Raw genomic sequence first — 18,488 nt, forward strand, 5'->3', positions numbered from 1 at the left:
ATTGAGTTGTTCCAGGTCAGCTCTCACTCCCAGAGGATGTGTGGTAATCACAGGGCCAGAGGCGCTCTGCCAGTCCAGGCTTTTCCATGTGGAATTATGGGAAACATGGCAGCAGCCCCATGAAAACAGTGCACAATGGAATGAGAAATTATCTTCAGCTCCGCATGGAGACCAGGGCAGAAGGTAAACCCGCCAGCATTCCATCCAAATGCTACACACCTCAAGTGTGTGTGTGTGTGTGTGTGTGTGTGTGAAGCTTCCCATTCATCCTTTGTTCCCCCTTTTCCAGGCAGGAAGTAGAAGCATAGCTGTGATGTTAACCTGGCTAGTGAGGGTCAAACGCATTTGTTATCTGTCTAATTAAGTGCCACCGTAAACCCCTGTTACTGGGCCGTTCACCACGGCAACATGGAGTGTGTGCCGCCACGTCTCCAACACTAAACCTACTTGAGCCCACACAATGCATGCCTAGATTTAACAGCCGTATCCAACACACACGCGCAAACGTGCGCCTTGTAAAAGTCACAGATAAATTGTCTCTGCTTGGCTGCTCTTCTCTGTTAACAGGAATTTTCTGTGTATCTCTCCTCATCTAAATCACCACACACTTCCCGCACACACACGCTCTCACACACACACACACACACACACACAAAGACCAGGGGTGTTTTCTCCAAGGGAAGGGTGGCAGTGCTTAATGAAAAAAAAACGTAAGATGAGAGAATAATTGATTTCACACAAATTAAGCAAACTAAATATTATGAAATATGATATCTAATCTTATTATATGCTAAATGTATAATCTAAAAGCAGACTAAACGTCATCACTGTGACTGGCTGATTATTCTGTTATTATTAACAAAACCCTGCTATTCAAATCGGCCCACAAATCTGCAAACAGTTTAGCATTTCTTCGAATAATCAATGAAAAGTGGCTCTCATTAAATGAAATGACTGTGATATTTACAAAGTAAAAAGGACTTAAAGGTTTAACTACAGTATATCGCCATCCACTTCAACACACAATTAATTGTTCTGTTTATTATAAGCACTCTGCGGTTTTGTTGCTTAAAAGCTCAAGCTCTATTATTAATGACTGGAACAAAAAAGGTTTCAGAAGCCATTTCTGTCATTTTGATTATCAGTGTCATTATCTTTATAAATGTGGTGTGGAATTTGCTATTGCTTTATATTTAGAACCTTTTTTATACTGCATCTTTTTTATTATTGTATCATCTTTGGTGCAAACGGGTCTATTGAATTAGTCGTAGTCAAGAATGATACAAACACGGGGTCTAAAGAATGCTATCAATGACTAAAAATGACTTGAGCAAGCTTGACCAACTAAATGGATAAAACATCAACAAAATTAACTAAACAAAATCCAAACAACAGGTCGCAACAAATGAAAGTACAGAAAATATGCATCTAACTGAATTATAATAGATAAAGCATTTATGGACAAATAAATATTAGGTTGTTTTTTGCATGAAAGACATTTAGCCCTCACACACGTGTTTTCTACCTCCCACAATCTTTCACTTCCAAATTTCTTTTGTCATTCAATTCTTGTTTCCACACGGCTGGTAATGTATCAGTCATCGGTACATATACTACTTCCTGTCCTTTTCATCAGTCACACATCCATTAAAAAAGACCAGGGGCTGCTGTCATTTCTTTCTGCCATAACGTTCAGACTAATACAAATCAGACTTTTTATATATATATATATATATATATATATATATATATATATATATATATATATAACAAACAATCAAAATTTTATAATAAAAATTATAAAATATATATATATATATATATATGTATATATATATATATATGTGTGTGTGTGTGTGTGTGTGTGTGTGTATATATAACAAACAATCAAAATTTTATAATAAAAATAATAAAATATGTATATATATATATATGTGTGTATATATATATATATATATATATATATATATATATATATATATATATATATATATATATATATATATATATATGTATACCGCATGTCAAGGAGTTAATCTGGTTTGTCACATGATGACCCGCAGCAGGGCATGCTGGGTAAATATAAACACATCTTTCCATAAAGATATCTTTCATTCTCTCCTATCAGCTCTGCCTCTAATGACACTGTGGGTGACTGATAGATAAATCTGTCTGAAGAGCAAACACTGATATCTGAAATGCATTTGAAAGCTGGACAAAGACAGATGTGTGTGAGGTGAAGAAAAAAAGAAATTATATCATTTTAATATATTTTAACCTTTATAAAGGAACTAGTCGTGTAACCATATAAAAACAGCATTCATTTAGTGGTCGAATACATCAACTAAGTCAAGAGAAATAAAGTCTTGATAAAATCTCCGGCTATAATTATAAAATCTGTCCAAGAAAAACCTTTTAAATACATTTAATTAGTTAATTAAACAATTTTGCTGGGCCCAGTTCTTGCAATTATCAAACCATAAACTATGACTTTTGCCTTAATAAACTCCTAATTTGCTGCGTATTATTAGTAAGACAGTTGTTAAGTTTAGGTATTGGGTAAGATTAGGGATGTTTATATATGTTTAATTATATTTATTTTAAGTTGCTGGGGTGTATTTGTAGCAATAGCCAAAAATACACTGTATGGGTCAAAATGATTTAAATTAAATATTACTTGCCAAAAATCATTAGGATAAAAGATCATGTTCCATGAAGATACAATACAAATTTCTTACCGTAAATGTATTCAAACTTAACTTTTGAGTAGATGGACAACTTTAAAGGTGATTTTCTTAGTATATTGATAGTTTTGCACCGTCACCATACATTGATGCAAAGCTTATTAATCACGCGTATGACTGGTACGCATTTGTTTTATTAAATTTTTTTATATTATGTTTTATGTTCGATAAGCAGCTAGTTAATAGAGAAAATCGGTCCCTATACTAAAGCGATACCAAAATCAAATAAACTCAATTCCGAATAAGCAAAAAATAATAATAATAGTAACTGCAATAACAAAAAACCTAAGCAAATAAACTGTTCGAGGTTTGCAGCAACAGCCATAAAGCCTTGTTTGTATGTGAAACTATCAACTGACAAATTTATGTATAGATTAGGTTGTAAGACTACCTCAAGTCAGCAAATGATATCAAAATTCCCAATAAATCCATGATTCTGAAGAGCTGCTTATGTACATTCAGCATGACCTCGGTTCATTAAAATGGTTATGTATGGTATGATACTGAATCATTAAAGCATGAAGCAAAAAGGGTTACAATAAATAGCACAGGGCTTTATATACTAAACACACACGCGCGAGCGCGCGCGCACACACACACACACAGCTGTAAGTTCTCACCCTCTCGTAATATCACAGGTGTGTGAGGTGTGAGCATAGGCCTGTGATTCCCCCTGCAGGTACAGCTCAATAAAGATGTGTAAATGCATTCAGACACACACTCTCTTTCTCTCTCCTGAGGTGGTTCACCCCACTGATCGGAGGTCTGTCACCGGTGCTCGGGTTTGGATGCGGACAGCTGTTTGAGTCTCCGGTGGTTGAGAAACATATGGCACAGAGCGCGTTTAAAAGATGAAACCGGGTTTGTCGTTTGTCAGCACATTTAGAACAATGTCTGAATACGGAGTTTAGCTTGTTAGCATCAGTTCGACGGAACAAAAACGAACTGCGAAAAATGAGTCCAAAATAATAATCGGTAATGAAAGTTTCTCATCTTACTCAGCGTACGTTTATTCTGGAGGGACTCGGGTTTTCCGCACCGGTAAACAAGCGGCGCAGCTTTACAAATGAGGCTTGCTGTTTCCTGCGGTCTCTGAAAACATGGCACTCGTTTGAGAAACGGGGGAACGTTCTTGTTGTTCTTGAAAAGATCTGAGGAAATGACAGCGCTCTGCGCACCTGTTATAGAGACGTGTGACGGAGGTAAAGAATGACGATTAAGTAAAGAAACAAACGGGGCGAGTGTGTGCTTAGCAGGGGCCTTTTCTCCAAGGAAGCAAAAGAGGCAAAAAAAAGAAGAACAAATATTCCAAAGAATAAATAAAACAAATATTGCAATACAAAAATTTTATTAATTTTCCAATAAATAAATGAATATTAAAAATGTATTGTATTATTAACAACAACAATATTAGTTTTATATATATATAATTATTTTTAAAAAATATTTTATTCTGATTTGAAATTTGTTATGCACTCATAATTTATTTAAATGTGGAAATAAAATAAGAAGAAGAAGAAAAAAAGAAGAAGAAGAAGATTTATTAAAATTATTAATAATATTATTATTATTTGTGTTTTTATGGCTGTAGGCAAAAGAATAAATACAATTATTTAAAAAATAAAACTTTCTTATGCATCCTAGATTGATTTCAAAAGTGGAAATAATAATAATTAGTTTTAGTTAATAATAATAGTAGTAGCAGTATAGTTAAATTATAATACTCAAAAGTCAAAAGATTTTTTTAATAATTATTTTATGTGACTAATAGTAAAAAGGCAAAAATAAATTAACTAATAAAAAAGCCAAGTTGTGAGATGTGTTTCAGAGCATGTGAAGCACAATAAAAAGTGATTAATGTTTGACAGTTCATTTAGACAATTATTTTAGATTTCCTGAATATGACTCTCCCATCTAGCTGTCAAAAAAACGACTTATTGATTTATTATATCTCTATATTAAGCATGTGCTTGTTGCGCTGTTAATTTACTTTCTATTCTCGCGCATATATCTCGTAATAGTCCCAACACTAGATGAGTTAACAAGAGAGACGTTTCTAAAGTTAGAGACTGAAACTCTTTGTTTCTCACGGAGACAAGAGCGTTCAATACAATGGCACTGCTTTCTTCAGCTCATTACCCCTCTCTCTTTTCCCTTTCTTGTCTACATTTCTCAGAGCAACATCTATAAAACATTTATCAACATTACCACTGCAAAGCAGCGCAGCGCATTCACACCTTGGACAAATTCATACACAGACGAAGACGCCAACGTGCGGTCCTGACCGTATAGATACACACACACACACACACACAAACGGAATGAACTATATTTCACTGTTCACACACAGACATTCATTGTTATTCTACTATGATCAAATATGCACATATACTCAACTGAGTCTACTGAGAAGCTCATCTATAATCTGTCTCCCTCTCCACCACACACACACGCACACACACACACACGCACACGCTCGCGCTCATAAAATTTAATGCACGCTTGCTGCAGTCAGGATGTTAATTCATTGGTCCCTGTAGACTCTTACTTAAGGTAAGGTTTTAAAGAGGGGAAGATTAGCTATTCATGCACACAAAGACAAGTGGCTAATCTCCCCCTCCCCGTTCGCTTTGATTCCTGCCTCCTTCCATAATTCATTGGCGCTCTTCCGTTCCTGCCGCCCCCCTCTGGGCCAGGTTTCTATGAATAGATGATTAGGACGTCGGAATCAAAAAATCTGATGAAGAGTCACAAAGCGCGCGCGCTTTTTCTGCGGCGAAGGAGCGTTGATGCGCCGATGACACGCTCCCGTCCGACAGCCCGAGACGTCTGCAGGGTGTTTGTTCGTTTCGTAGGGTGGCCAGATTTCCACCAAGACACGTGAGAGTTGGAGGGAATCCCGAAAAACGCTTCAAAGATGTAGTTTATTTAATCAAAACGTTGCCTGTAAATGATTAATCGCTGGCTCTGTCCGCGTCTTAGTGAACTGGACTGAATTTGGGTTAGAGCAGAACAATGCGATGCAAAAGCGTGCAAATGATGCATTTAAAATTTCTTTTTTCAATTCATCTCGGCACTAAATCATTTCTTCATTCGGCTTGTAATGCATTATGGGATTGCCTTTTCTCATGAAGGATGCTTGAGATGCTTTTTGACCAAAAGAAAGTAAAGGCGGCATAATTATTTTGACTGGTTTTCCAGTTAAAATATCCAAAATGCTTAAAACGAGACCGGTTTACTTAATAATAACACTGCATTACATATAATGGCTTGTTTTCTGACAACGTATCTTTAATATGGGTGTATTTTTTTGGTTACTCCACTGGCAGATATTTTCTCTTATCTTAGGAAGTTAAAAACAAGTCACAAAATCTGTCAGTGCAGTAAAACAAAATACACTTATATTCAAGTTTAATAAGTTATGCTTCTCAAGAAATGTTATCTTGTTAAAGGAGCATTTTAGACATTTTAACTACATAATTACATAAAAATACGTATTCGGAATATGAGATTTTGCAGTATAGACAGCTAAGATTCATGTTTTGCTGAATAGTTAGTACACATCATGACAGTGTTGTATCTTTGTACACTTGACATGATATATTCTGTCATGTCTGATATATCTTTGTGAACGACGAAAACAATGACGGTACTTGTGTTTTATACAAAAATAAAAAATAAGCACAACTAAATAACAAAAGAACCAGCTTTATAAAAAGACTAAAAGCAAACCATATCTACACATGTATATATATATATATATATATATATATATATATATATATATATATATATATATATATATATATATATATATATATATATATATATATATATATATATATATATATATATACATTTGATTTTGTGTTTTTAAGTATGCATGCAGTCTCATTTGTATGCCTGATATGCTGAAAACGATTCTTTCATTTCAACTGTTCACAATCAACTGTAAAAAAATATGACTCATGTAATTACGGCCTGTTTTGTTTATATAAAACAGCAAAATTTGAGTCGAGTAGTTTCTAAAAAGTTGAGTGGTTTATACCACTGCTTACTTTTGTTACATTTTGATTGTGAAACAGTTGGGAAGAATTAAGCGTCTAGTTTACATTTTGCAACACAAGCTTTTGCATTTCAAAATATAGCATTGCACTGTAATTTTAGCTTGATTGGGAACAATTAACATTGACGAGTACTGTTAGAGCTAAATATAAGGCTTAAATATAAAATATGGGGGCGGGGGGTTGACTTCCTCTGCATTGAAGATAAAACCTTTTCAGTCAGTGAGCCTTACAGTGGAAACTGGGACATATTTACATTCTTTTGTAACTTTGGACAATGCTCCACTAAACCATGTACAGAAATGCAAAGCAGATATTCACGTGGCCTCAACGCTGCTGACTCAGGGACGAAGGTCAAAAGGCAAGAACTGTGTAAATTACAGCGGCTTGGGTGTGAAATAAAGTTAGCTATACATGAGCATCCAATCCCATCTGGCAAAGTTGAGTCTGATGGACACAATGAGGACATTTTCATCTCTGTGGACGAGAACTCAAGCAGCTGAACACAATAGGTTTGCGCATGCTATAAAAATGCAACTTCAATTTGCGATTTATTTGTGCCAACACCAATATTTTCGTCCCACGAGGTTGACCCTAAAGGCCAATTTACTTCATTAATGACCCTGTTAGAGAAGAAAAATGACCTATGAATGGCTCCCTGCGATTTTAATTCAAGCTCTTTGTTCATCGCGTAGACTACAAGCTGGTGGGGACCTCCTTAAAAGAGCACCTTAGGGTGTATGGCTTGTTTTTTTTTTTCCAGCTGGGATGAAATACAGACCCAATCAGGCTGCTTGTGAGTTCTTGTGTTGGGCCGGTGGGGTTCTGAGAGTCTCTTTAATGCAGTACAAGCAGTGATCGATCCGCTGTCTGCTCCCTACATAGAGCACACTATTCCCCTGACTCCTATTACAAACACACTTATTCTACTCATCCACCTCCCATTGAGCCAACACAGAAAGAAAGAAGGAAAGAAAGAAAGAAAGAAACGGGAATATGAAGCTTGCGGTGTCTGTGGGTGTTTGCTTTACCTGTTGGACATTGATCCAGTAGCCGATGATTTTGTCGACAGCGCCGGGCTCTTTCTGTGTCCATTGTAAATTGTAGGAATAATTGTTCTTCAAGGTGCGAATGGGGTTTGGAGTGTCGTAGTAAAACTCTGCATTATACGGCTGAGCTAAATGAACAAACAAACCAAAACAGAGCATGACTAATTAGTCGAATACTTTATAAAGATAAACTGCTACCATCGTAGCCACCTAATTTTGCAATGCAGAAGTAAGCCTTTTCCTGTGAATGTGCAATGCTTTGCACTACAAACTGGTGTGTTTATAATTATGTTGATGCATTAAAATAATATGATAAGAAAAAAACTGTTTATCAAGCAGCATAATGGACTGTATAAAATAAGGTGGATATTCAACTGAAGTACAACTGGTTCTGCTTCTAGTCCTAGCTGTTACATTACAGATAATGTGGTAAATTTGTTTGCCATTCTAGGTATGCATAGTTAATTGTATTTTATTATTGCAGAAAAAAGCCATTATTGGGTCACGACCCACCGGGTGAGAACCAATTATCTAGAGCATCAATGAAAGACGAGCATTTCATTAAATGAGAACTGTTTAATTTAGTGTCACCAAACGGAATTGCAATAATAAATATTTTTCAAATTTTATCTTGCGCCACAGATGTTGGATAAAATATATTTGAAGTCATTTTTGTGAGGAAAAAACTATGCACTAAGAACTACTATGTACTATGTTGAACTCAGTTATGATAACCCTTATTTATGGTAAGCATCATTTAAACCAAAATGCTAACCTGACATGCAAAAAAACAAGGTTTCATTCAGGGAATATTTTATTTAACCTTCCATTGATTCATCTGGAATCTGAAGGTGCAAAAAAAATCAAAAATCAAAATATTGAGAAAATCGCCTTTAAGGCTGTCCAAATGAAGATCTCAGCAGTGCATATAACCAATCAAAAATTTGGTTTTATATATTTAGGGTACGGAATTTATCAAATATATTTGTGGAATATAATAGTTACTTAATATCATAATGATATTTGGCATAACTTTATACAATGTATTGTTGGCTATTGCTACAAATATACCCCACTGACTTAAGACCTTTGTTACATGTTACCAAAACTGTATGTTGCATAGCTAGGCCTGCAGTATAACAGCACTCATTAGAGTGTGGAGATAGAACTAGCTGATGGCATTAGCACCCCTCAGCTGTCATCATGTGTTGGCAAAGCTAAAGATAAGACCCTACTGAGAAGGAAAAACCTTACAAGTCTGCAAGACGACAGCCAATTTTTCCCCCCACAGAGAGAACAGAAACACCTGGGCCTTTTGGAAGTGTACTGTATGGTGCCACATCACCGTCTGCCCTTTCTTGGCAGATTACTACAGCACATCATCAACTAGCGTAGTAGCTAACAAAGCTGGCAACTCGAATGTAAGGAGTGAGTGACAGACGTTTCTCACACAAAATATGCTAATTCTCATTTTAATGCTAGTCACTTTCAGCAAAGCAAGCAGAACTGACTTTGTAATCCTAGATAGAACATCCAGTTTGATCCAATTTAAACCAGCTTGATCATAGTGGTTTTGTATGGTTTAGTTAGTCCAAGCTGGTCAGTTGTAGTCTTTAGGCTATCTAAGCTGTCAATGAATCAGTTGAACAAGTTTACAAAATGTAATAATATATTTACAAATCGGCAAACTGAAGCTGAACTTGACTAAACTGAGAACATTTAATTACGGTTTCAATTAAATAAAGTATCTTATTAACTAATCCTAATAAGCAATGTTATGATGTATAGGCATAAATAGTATTTTTGTAACGATTCACTGAAACTCTGATGAAACAGATCCGATTTGCTGAAATAAATCAAATGTCACATTTTTAAATAGTCGATCATCTATGCTAGCAGCTTTTATTAGGCTAACCTACTAAACTATTGTGGCAATCACGGTTAGGGTTAGTAGACCAGCTTGGCCAAACTACTTGATTACGAAGAACTAATTCGATCAATTAGTAGTATTACTTTCAGTTTGAAATGAGATCATTCCAGTCTAGGTAAAGACAAAAGTTAGATGACTAACTTGTAAGACTATTTTATGCAACTGGCAACCTTTAGTGGTATGACCTGGATTTCTACAGCACAGATAAAACTGAATAAAGCAGACTGCATGTGCTCAAACAACAGGAATAACAAGACAAACAAATTTGACTTCTGACTCTTGACAGAGTTTGATAACCCTCCTATAGCAATACCAGACTCAAAGCTGCAAGAAAGCATAAAGATCAACTCTCCCAAATAATATCCATCTATTTTTCAGGTTAAAGTTTTTCTGTAAGGTACAGCACCCAACGCACATACTTTTTTTTTTTACAACTCACCAGACACAACGAAGGTGCAGGTTGAGGTCCCGACTCCATTGTTCACTTTGCACTCGTAAGTGCCGTTGTTAGTGGTGTCTAGTTTGAACCTGAGCTGAGGGACACTTTGAGGGTCCACCGTTGGGGTTCGGACGGGCAACCCATTGCGATACCAGCGGGCGTTGGCTATTCGGTTTGGATTGGACTTGAGAATCAGGCATCGGAGATTGACTGTCGAAAACGTTTGAGAACGGACATCCAGCAGGACTGGATCCACAACGGGAGGATCTGGTGAAGAAAGGAAGACTACTTTAACATACCGCTATCCATCTGCTTGATTATTATCAGTACGATTATAGTTTTACAGTCATTTTTCATCAGTTGCATCTGTTTTGGTCTTCTGTGCTGACATTTTGACTTCTTTCACAGTTGATGTTTTGGTAAAAACGTTCTTTTTCACAGCAAGGTTCTCAAACAGCGTTTTTTCATCAGTAACAGGACGAAAATCAATTTAAGGAAAAGCACAGTAATTGAACCGCTCGCTCTTGAGATTTTTACTGGAAACGAAGCCCCAAATAAACCACACCAGAGCACTTAGGACACAACGCTTGAACCCATCGCATATGCCGACGACGTTCAGATGACAGATTGCAAGCTACTACTTGAATCAATAAGATGGGGTCCACATTGTCTCAGCTAATTGCACGGAATCAATCTATATAGTGTGCTAGAGCTAGTGACTAATTACATTCTACCAGGGTCTGGTTAGAGACTCGGCATGTATGAAGTGATGTGACTGCAAATTAGCATCACAGCACCTCGGGCATACATCAACAGTACATTACTGTAACTAATAATGTGCAGAAACTGTGACAAAGCATCAGGGTGTAATTAACTCTATGAACTCGAATTCAATGCTTTCAATGGCAATATCATTTAAAAACCTTATTAGCTTCTGACTGATTTACAAATTCGTTGGCAGTACAGAATGTTAACTTTAATAGACAATGCTTTGAAATAGACATCCAACATAACATTCAAAGGGAACATCCCCATTTTCCAAGATTCAAGCAATTTCTGATGGATAAAATGCTTTTTTTCTTGTTTCACTTGAAAAGTGACTTGAAATATTGTGAATGGCTTATTTAAAAGGAAAGTCATGTCAGAGGTTCACCAGGTTATCACGTGGTAATAAAAAATTATACAATAAAGTACATTAATTAAACAGAAAAAACATTTCTTCGTTTTTTATATGCAACAGATATGGTAAAACAAGGTCTGTGCAAAAAGGAAGCACACAGGGTCAAATGTGATTTCACTGACTTGTTTTCACACTAATTGTGAGTGTAAACACTGCCAAAATGATCACAATGAACCCATTTAAAATTCCCACAAGGTTCTCTGGTTTGTGCTTTGGAATTGAGACAAAGAAAACAAACAGCGTGGGAGAGAACTAGAGTAGTGCTCCAGCCAAAGCACTCCATAAGAGGCACAATTCTTTGTAGTAAAAAGAAAAAGCTGTTTTGAATTATTAAATAATTTTCATTATCAACAACAAAAAGAGTATTTGGCTGTACCCCACATTTTCATAGTAATTATGCATTTTAAAAACTAATTTGATGCAGTTTGCGTATTTATTTTACATTTATTTTCAGAAATATTATGCATTTAGATATGTCCCAAATGTTAGGCAAACTTAAAAGAACATGAACAGAAGAGCAGCGGTGCTTGCAACGCCAGTATCATGGGTTCAAACTTATAAATTATGCATATTCATTATGTGGGATGGCATGTTCTCCTTTTACTGATTACTTGTTGACAAAGGCGAAATTTTAACCACATGAACACGTTGTGGTGAATGATACTGTACAGTATAGAGCATTTTAAATTTCTCATCTGACTCATCAGTGTTGCATTTCAACTCAGTTTGTGACAAACATTTATCTAGGCTCAACAGGAAGAGGTGATTTTCTCTCATCTATTCCCATAATGAAGTTTACACCAGACTATTTTAATTTCACAACACAACAGTTCCCATAAACAAACTATAATCATCCGTCTCATGTGAGAGGACACGTGTCTGTAACCAAAACATCACGAGCTTCAGCACCCCAACAACACTGATGAATATGAGCCTGAAAAACAAACTGAAAACGAAGACACAAGAGAAAAGATATACTGTACACATATTAAGTAAAAAGCATACATTTGTATACATTTGTATTGCTCTTTTGTGAACACAATTGTTCAGTCTAATAAAAGTATAAAAAATGTACTGCATCAAAGATGGAGATGAGTTTGTTTCTTTGAAACAGATGTGAAAATTTTACATTACTTGCTTACCAATAGATACTCAGTGAATGGGAGTCCAACAGCTGATAAAAACATCACAATAACGCACAAGTAATCCTCACAACTCCAGTCCATCAGTTAACATCCTGTGAAGTGCAAAGGTGTGTATTTGTATGAAACAAACCCATCATTAATGGCTTCCACAATCAATATTAATACTTCCTGCGGTGAAAGGTCCAGCCTATTTTGTCCTATTACATTAGAATCCATCAACATGTTTAGAACTATTTTACTGTTTTTGCTCGTAAACTGTTCTTGATTTGTTCATATTTATCTCCTGATTCAGACAAGATGAGTCATTATTTCAATTTAAAAACGTAGTTTACTAGCGCATTTGTTTCTAAACAATCGGCATATTACAGATTACTTATATCACTTGTGGATTATTGTGATGTTTTTATGAGCTGTTTGGACTCTCATTCTGACGGCACCCATTCACTGCAGAGGACCCATTGGTAAGTAAGTGATGTAATGCTAAATTTCTCCAAATCTTTTCTAATTAAGAAACAAACTCGTTTACATTTTGGATGGCCTAAAGGTGTTTCCTGAATTTTCAGGAACTTTTCAATTTAGGGTGGATTATATTGCGTGTAGGTGTGTGTATGTTGGTATTTGTGGTTCATGGGGACACAAATTTGTCCGATTAAAGGGGTATGACACAGGTATTACGATTTGAAGGTGGTATGAAGACACTGCCAATGCCCCCCATAATTCAAAAAGCTTAAAAAAAACATAGTAAATGGTGTTTTTTGAAAATCTAAAACTGCATAAAGTGTTATTGTTATTTATTATATGTTATTTCAATCAATACGCATGCAACAAATACTTAACAATGTTAATAATATATCACAAATTTATTTTAAACGAGACTGTTTTGTGAGATTTACCCTGCTAGCCTCTAGATGCCTCTCAGTGAAACGTGGTTCATTTTCAGGCAGTCGCTGCCTGTCTCTCCTGACACACAGAGACAGGACGGGGTGTTAGACAGCATCCCCCTGTCTCCAGCTCCAGAGAGACAGGCAGAGCCACCTGGCTCATAAATCAGACCTGCCGTGGGATGAAGCACAGCGGTGGGCTTTAAACTGCCTCCATCCTGCAATACTCTGCATTAGCTGGGCCTGTTACAGCAGCGATATTGACGGAAGATAGAAACAAAGGGACTGAGGATGCGAGGATAGACTTAGATGTGTGGGGGAGAGGGTGATTCATACGAGCTCTTAATGAAGCTATCACTCATTTAGCTGCAACACAGCATTCTGGGATTTCTCTGGCCATAAATCCTTCGCAAGAACTTCAATTTGTTCACAGCATGCTCTGCGTTACATGTGTTTGGATATATTGTGTTTAAGTCAGATGCATAACATTTATACTTCTTTCTCTGAGTGCAGATTCATAGACTGTGCTGTTTAATAACAGTATAAATCACGTAGCTGTTGTCATCGTTTATCATAATTGATCACAGGCCGAGCAATGACATGCTCCACTCACCTGAGACAAACTCGTTTACCTAAATGCTGTCTGCCAGACGGAAAGAGATACACTGAAACAACCCCTGTCACACAGAATATGATAACAACACAGCATATGATCAATAAAAATAATCTAAAGAGATACCGAAATGAGTTTATCAGCATAACCGACGCGTTAAATCTAAGGTGTAAATAAAACAACGATTAAGTACATTCCACAATACATTTACAGTATGTCTATGTCAAAATTTCCTGTGCTGTTCTGGGTCAAAAATCACCAAATTTTACCACCAAAACTCTAGCCTAGGTCAAATTAACCGGATCACAACATGATGGTTAATCCAATGTGTTTAACGTGTTACTCCACCCCAAAATAAAAATTTTGTCATTAATCATTTACCCCATGTTGTTCCAAGCCTGTAAAAGCTTTGTTGGTCTTCGGAACACAATTTAAGATATTGTGGATGAAAACCAGGAGGCTTGCAACTGTCCCATTGACTGCCAAACAATTGCCACTGTCAAGGTGCAGAAAAGTATGAAAGACGTCGTCTGAATGCTCCATCTGCCATCAGTGGTTCAACTGTAATGTTACGAAGATATGAGAATACTTTTTGCACAGAAAGATTATTTTCTGTGCAAAAAGTAAAGATAAAGATAACTTTATTCAAAGATTTGGTACCGCAACGTCACCGTAGCATCCGATATACTCGGTCAACGTCCGCAGTTCAGAGTTAGACGCAATGGAAAGATACTCTGTTTGTACAAATCAAACAGAGTTGTCTATGTTGTATACCGGTTGCTGTCCAGTGACGTTACGGTCCCAAATCATTCAATAAAGTCGATATTTTAGTTTTCTTTCCATACAAAAAGTATTCTCATAGCTTCATAATATTCATATTGAACCACTGATGGCAGATGGAGCATTCAGATGATGTCTTTCATATTTTTCTCCACCCTAACAGTGGTAATTGTTTGGCAGCCAAAGGGACAGTCACAAGCCTCCCAGTTTTCATCCAAAATAAGATGAAATAACCCACTTTTAAGGGATTGGAATGACATGGGAGTGATTATGGCAAAATTTTCATTTTGGAGTGGAGTAACCCCCTTTAATGTAGTTTCTTTGAAACACACTATTCATAAGTCAAAGTAAATTTTACCAATCCTATTTTTTTCTAATGCAGGACAATCACCCTCAGTTCACCCTCAGTTCTAGAATAAACTAGGTTCAGAGCCTTGCTCACAATGTTATTGGTTCACGGCCTGCTTCTCGAGGGGCTTTAACCACCAAAAGCCCGGTTTTCCTGACCACAATGTCACATCTCCAAAAAGCTCTCAGCATTGTGCGATGCTCCCGGTCAGACGCCCCTCCTGTGCAGTGAATGGACCGCCGTGCACTCAAATTCAGCAACGTCCTGTAATCACATGGTGTATTTTGAAGCAACACAATAAACACAGGATCCATTATGAGAGCGTAGAGTGCTTTGCTCCGCTAATGGCTCGTGTGAAAAGGGCTGATGCGCATTGAGTGGTTCAGGGTTTAGCCCGTCTATCTTTTGTGCGGTTGTGCGCAGCAAGAGCGCTAATGAATTCAAGGCTTTTTAGTTTGGCACTTACAAAACGCGCTCCACGAGGGCATCATAATGCATTATGAAAACTCAGAGCACATTAACACTCCTGCCGGCCCTCAAATGCCGCATCTAAAAATAGCCGGATCAAAATCATTGATAATGGCCCATTGGGTCTTAATGGAAAACGCGTGTCACTTTGGCTCGTTTGGTCGTGCGCTCAGAGACTCAATCTATCCTCAGTCAGTGGATCGCATTACAATCAAGATTAAAATCACATTAGAATGTGCAGCACCAAATCAAATCTAATCACGCCATCGATCGAGACAATTTCATGATAGACTTCATTATCGCTGTCCTTTCTCAGGCAGGCACAGGAGTGCTGTTGTCTGAGACGTTGTGGGACGTGTCCAAACTGCGTCAGTTGACAAATAATGTGCAATGTGTCCAATGGCCTGGTCGACTGACAAGTAAAATCCTTCTGTGGTATTATAGAAAGGCCAGAGCGGGACTTCCTATAAACACTTTGGGTAACCTTTTAACTCTAAATCCTTTAAAGGGATAAGCATTAAGCATTTATGGTTAAATAAAATATTTTTTGTAATATTACTGTTTTACTGTATTCAAATAAATGCAGTCACTTATAAATAAAATAATAAAAATAAAAATAAATAAATAAATAAAATAGACTCTAAAAAAACATTTGAAAAATGATACCACCCCAAAATATGAATGGTAGTGTACATAAAATAAACGGCCAAAAAGATTATATTTTCATAAAAATTAAAACCTAATTGTGCATGTTATTATAGAACATAATATAGATATAAGATAAGATATTTAGGTTACACATTTAAATGTGCCATTTCAAGTGCTGCCTAATCAACCCATAAATAAAAGAATGTGATCATTTATGCAGAAATGCTATTTGCATTTCAGTGTAGCTAGCTACTTCTAGCTTTAGCGGTCCGGCAAAGTACAATTTCAAAGTAATTCTATTAAAAGTTGTTCGATGACTGAAACACTTACACTCCACGTTGAGCTGAACCTGAGCCTGTCGGCGTTTTATGTTTAGGCCGTTGTACGGAGCGGTTTGGCAGCGGTACGCCCCCATCATGTCCCGAGTTACATTGGTCAGCCGCAAACGTCCATCGCGTGTTTCCACCACCCAATCCCCCGATGGCATGGGCAGGTCCTTGTTTGCACGAGACCACAGTACGGGTGGACGGGGCTTACCATCGACCAAACACACAAGCTCTGCAGGCCCGCCCTCACTGACATTGACCACACCCCCTCCGACTGGCACACTCAGAACAGGAGGAACGACTGGAAAAAAGGAAAACATAGCTGTTAGAGGAGATGGATTGTAAAAAAAATCTAAATTATATTAAATAATAGCTAATATTTACAAGGAAAAAATTTTACAAAATGGAGGAAATAACACCAAGAGATGAAGATTGAACAATTAAGTTTTCTATCACAACAAAAAAAAATGCAATAGAATAGTATTTTATTCAGTTATTAATAAACTAACTATAAACAATTGTACAAAACAAGCAAAAAGGAAAAGAAAAAATCTATTACTCATTCAGTGTTGCGATGCTAATGCTGCAGTTCTTTTTATCTTGCCTAAACATGGCCAGCTGGCAGGTTAACAATGCTTTACAATTACAGACAATTGTGATGCAATATAAAATAATATAATAAAAGATAATCAACTGCTTTATTTAAGACACTGCTGTGTTAACCTCCGGGCCTAACACCAAAACACATAAAGGAAAAAAACTGTCAAAATAATGGCCATATAGGATGGACAGACATCAAACAGTAGGACAGAAAGATCATAAAGCGAGAGATAAAGAGACTGTCAGATGATACGATTGATCATCTTAGGTATTGCAGTCAGAAACAGAGAGTAACCCCAGAGAAGGTTGAAACTTCAAGTACAAAAAAAATGAAGAGAAACTCAGGAAAAAATAGCATCCTGCTGAGATGAGAGAAAGAAGATCAGAGGGGACTCAAATGCACGAGGGCGTCTGTATTTCCCAGAATTCAACAGTTTACTACCATCAACCCAGCAGAATGGCCATTCCTGCATTATCACTGTTTACCCACGAGGCATACGTTTAAAATCGCAGATAGCTGGAAAAACTACTCAATAAACATCATGTTGCGCAAAGCGCTGTGTATGAGAAAACACTTGGGCTAAATAGTGGTTTCTATCTGTTGTTGTTCAAATAAAAATCTTTATATTATGGGGCTGTTGAATGCTTGAAACTGATTGGCTGACGAATGTTCTAATGTTCTATGGCTGTGCGATTATTCTCAAGGAACTACATGGCGAAAGTAGTTCCAGGCAGCTCTTTGGACGCATTACAGTTCCATATCAATACGCCAAATGATTTCTAATATTTTAAAGGTCTTACAACCATAGATTTACTGAGCTAGTAACAACGGAGGAGCTGGATGAAATGTGGAAAAAATAAACCTACTCAGAATAGTATTTTAAGTACAAAAACAGGACAAAAACCTTAAAATATATCATCTCATTGATGTCTTGAGGTATGTCAACCATAGTATAATGATAATTGACTTGTTGTCCATTATTTTTCGAATAATTCAAAGACCTGTCGTCAATTATTTGGGTTTGATGGTTTCATGTGATTGTTCAATTTAATCACCATTGGTAGCACAATTATTGTAATGCTTTTTCCCTCAGCTGGTCAGATCAAAGTGTGGCAAAGTGTGACTTATTACCTGTTCAGATATCCGGTGAAAATTCTCATTTGTGTCATATATCCAATCTGTTTCGAATCTGTGATTACTAAATACAAGATTCGGTCCAGACCACAACCCATGCATGGGATATAATCTGCAAGGAACTACAATAATAGGTT

General features: G+C 36.7%; 1 protein-coding gene across 1 annotated transcript in view; it reads right to left on the reverse strand.

Moving 5' to 3' along the window:
• The window catches only part of LOC122356833 (MAM domain-containing glycosylphosphatidylinositol anchor protein 1), a 152,917-nt gene that overhangs the window by 41,474 nt on the left and 92,955 nt on the right, over window positions 1-18,488 (reverse strand). Inside the window, exons 9-11 of the mRNA XM_043255906.1 lie at window positions 16,621-16,917; window positions 10,227-10,493; window positions 7,840-7,985 (exon numbers count right to left, since the gene is read on the reverse strand). Coding sequence (XP_043111841.1) covers window positions 7,840-7,985; window positions 10,227-10,493; window positions 16,621-16,917 — 710 coding nt within the window. The remainder of the gene's footprint in view (window positions 1-7,839; window positions 7,986-10,226; window positions 10,494-16,620; window positions 16,918-18,488) is intronic.

Source organism: Puntigrus tetrazona, chromosome 13 (genome assembly GCF_018831695.1).
Source record: "Puntigrus tetrazona isolate hp1 chromosome 13, ASM1883169v1, whole genome shotgun sequence".
NCBI lineage: Eukaryota > Metazoa > Chordata > Actinopteri > Cypriniformes > Cyprinidae > Puntigrus > Puntigrus tetrazona.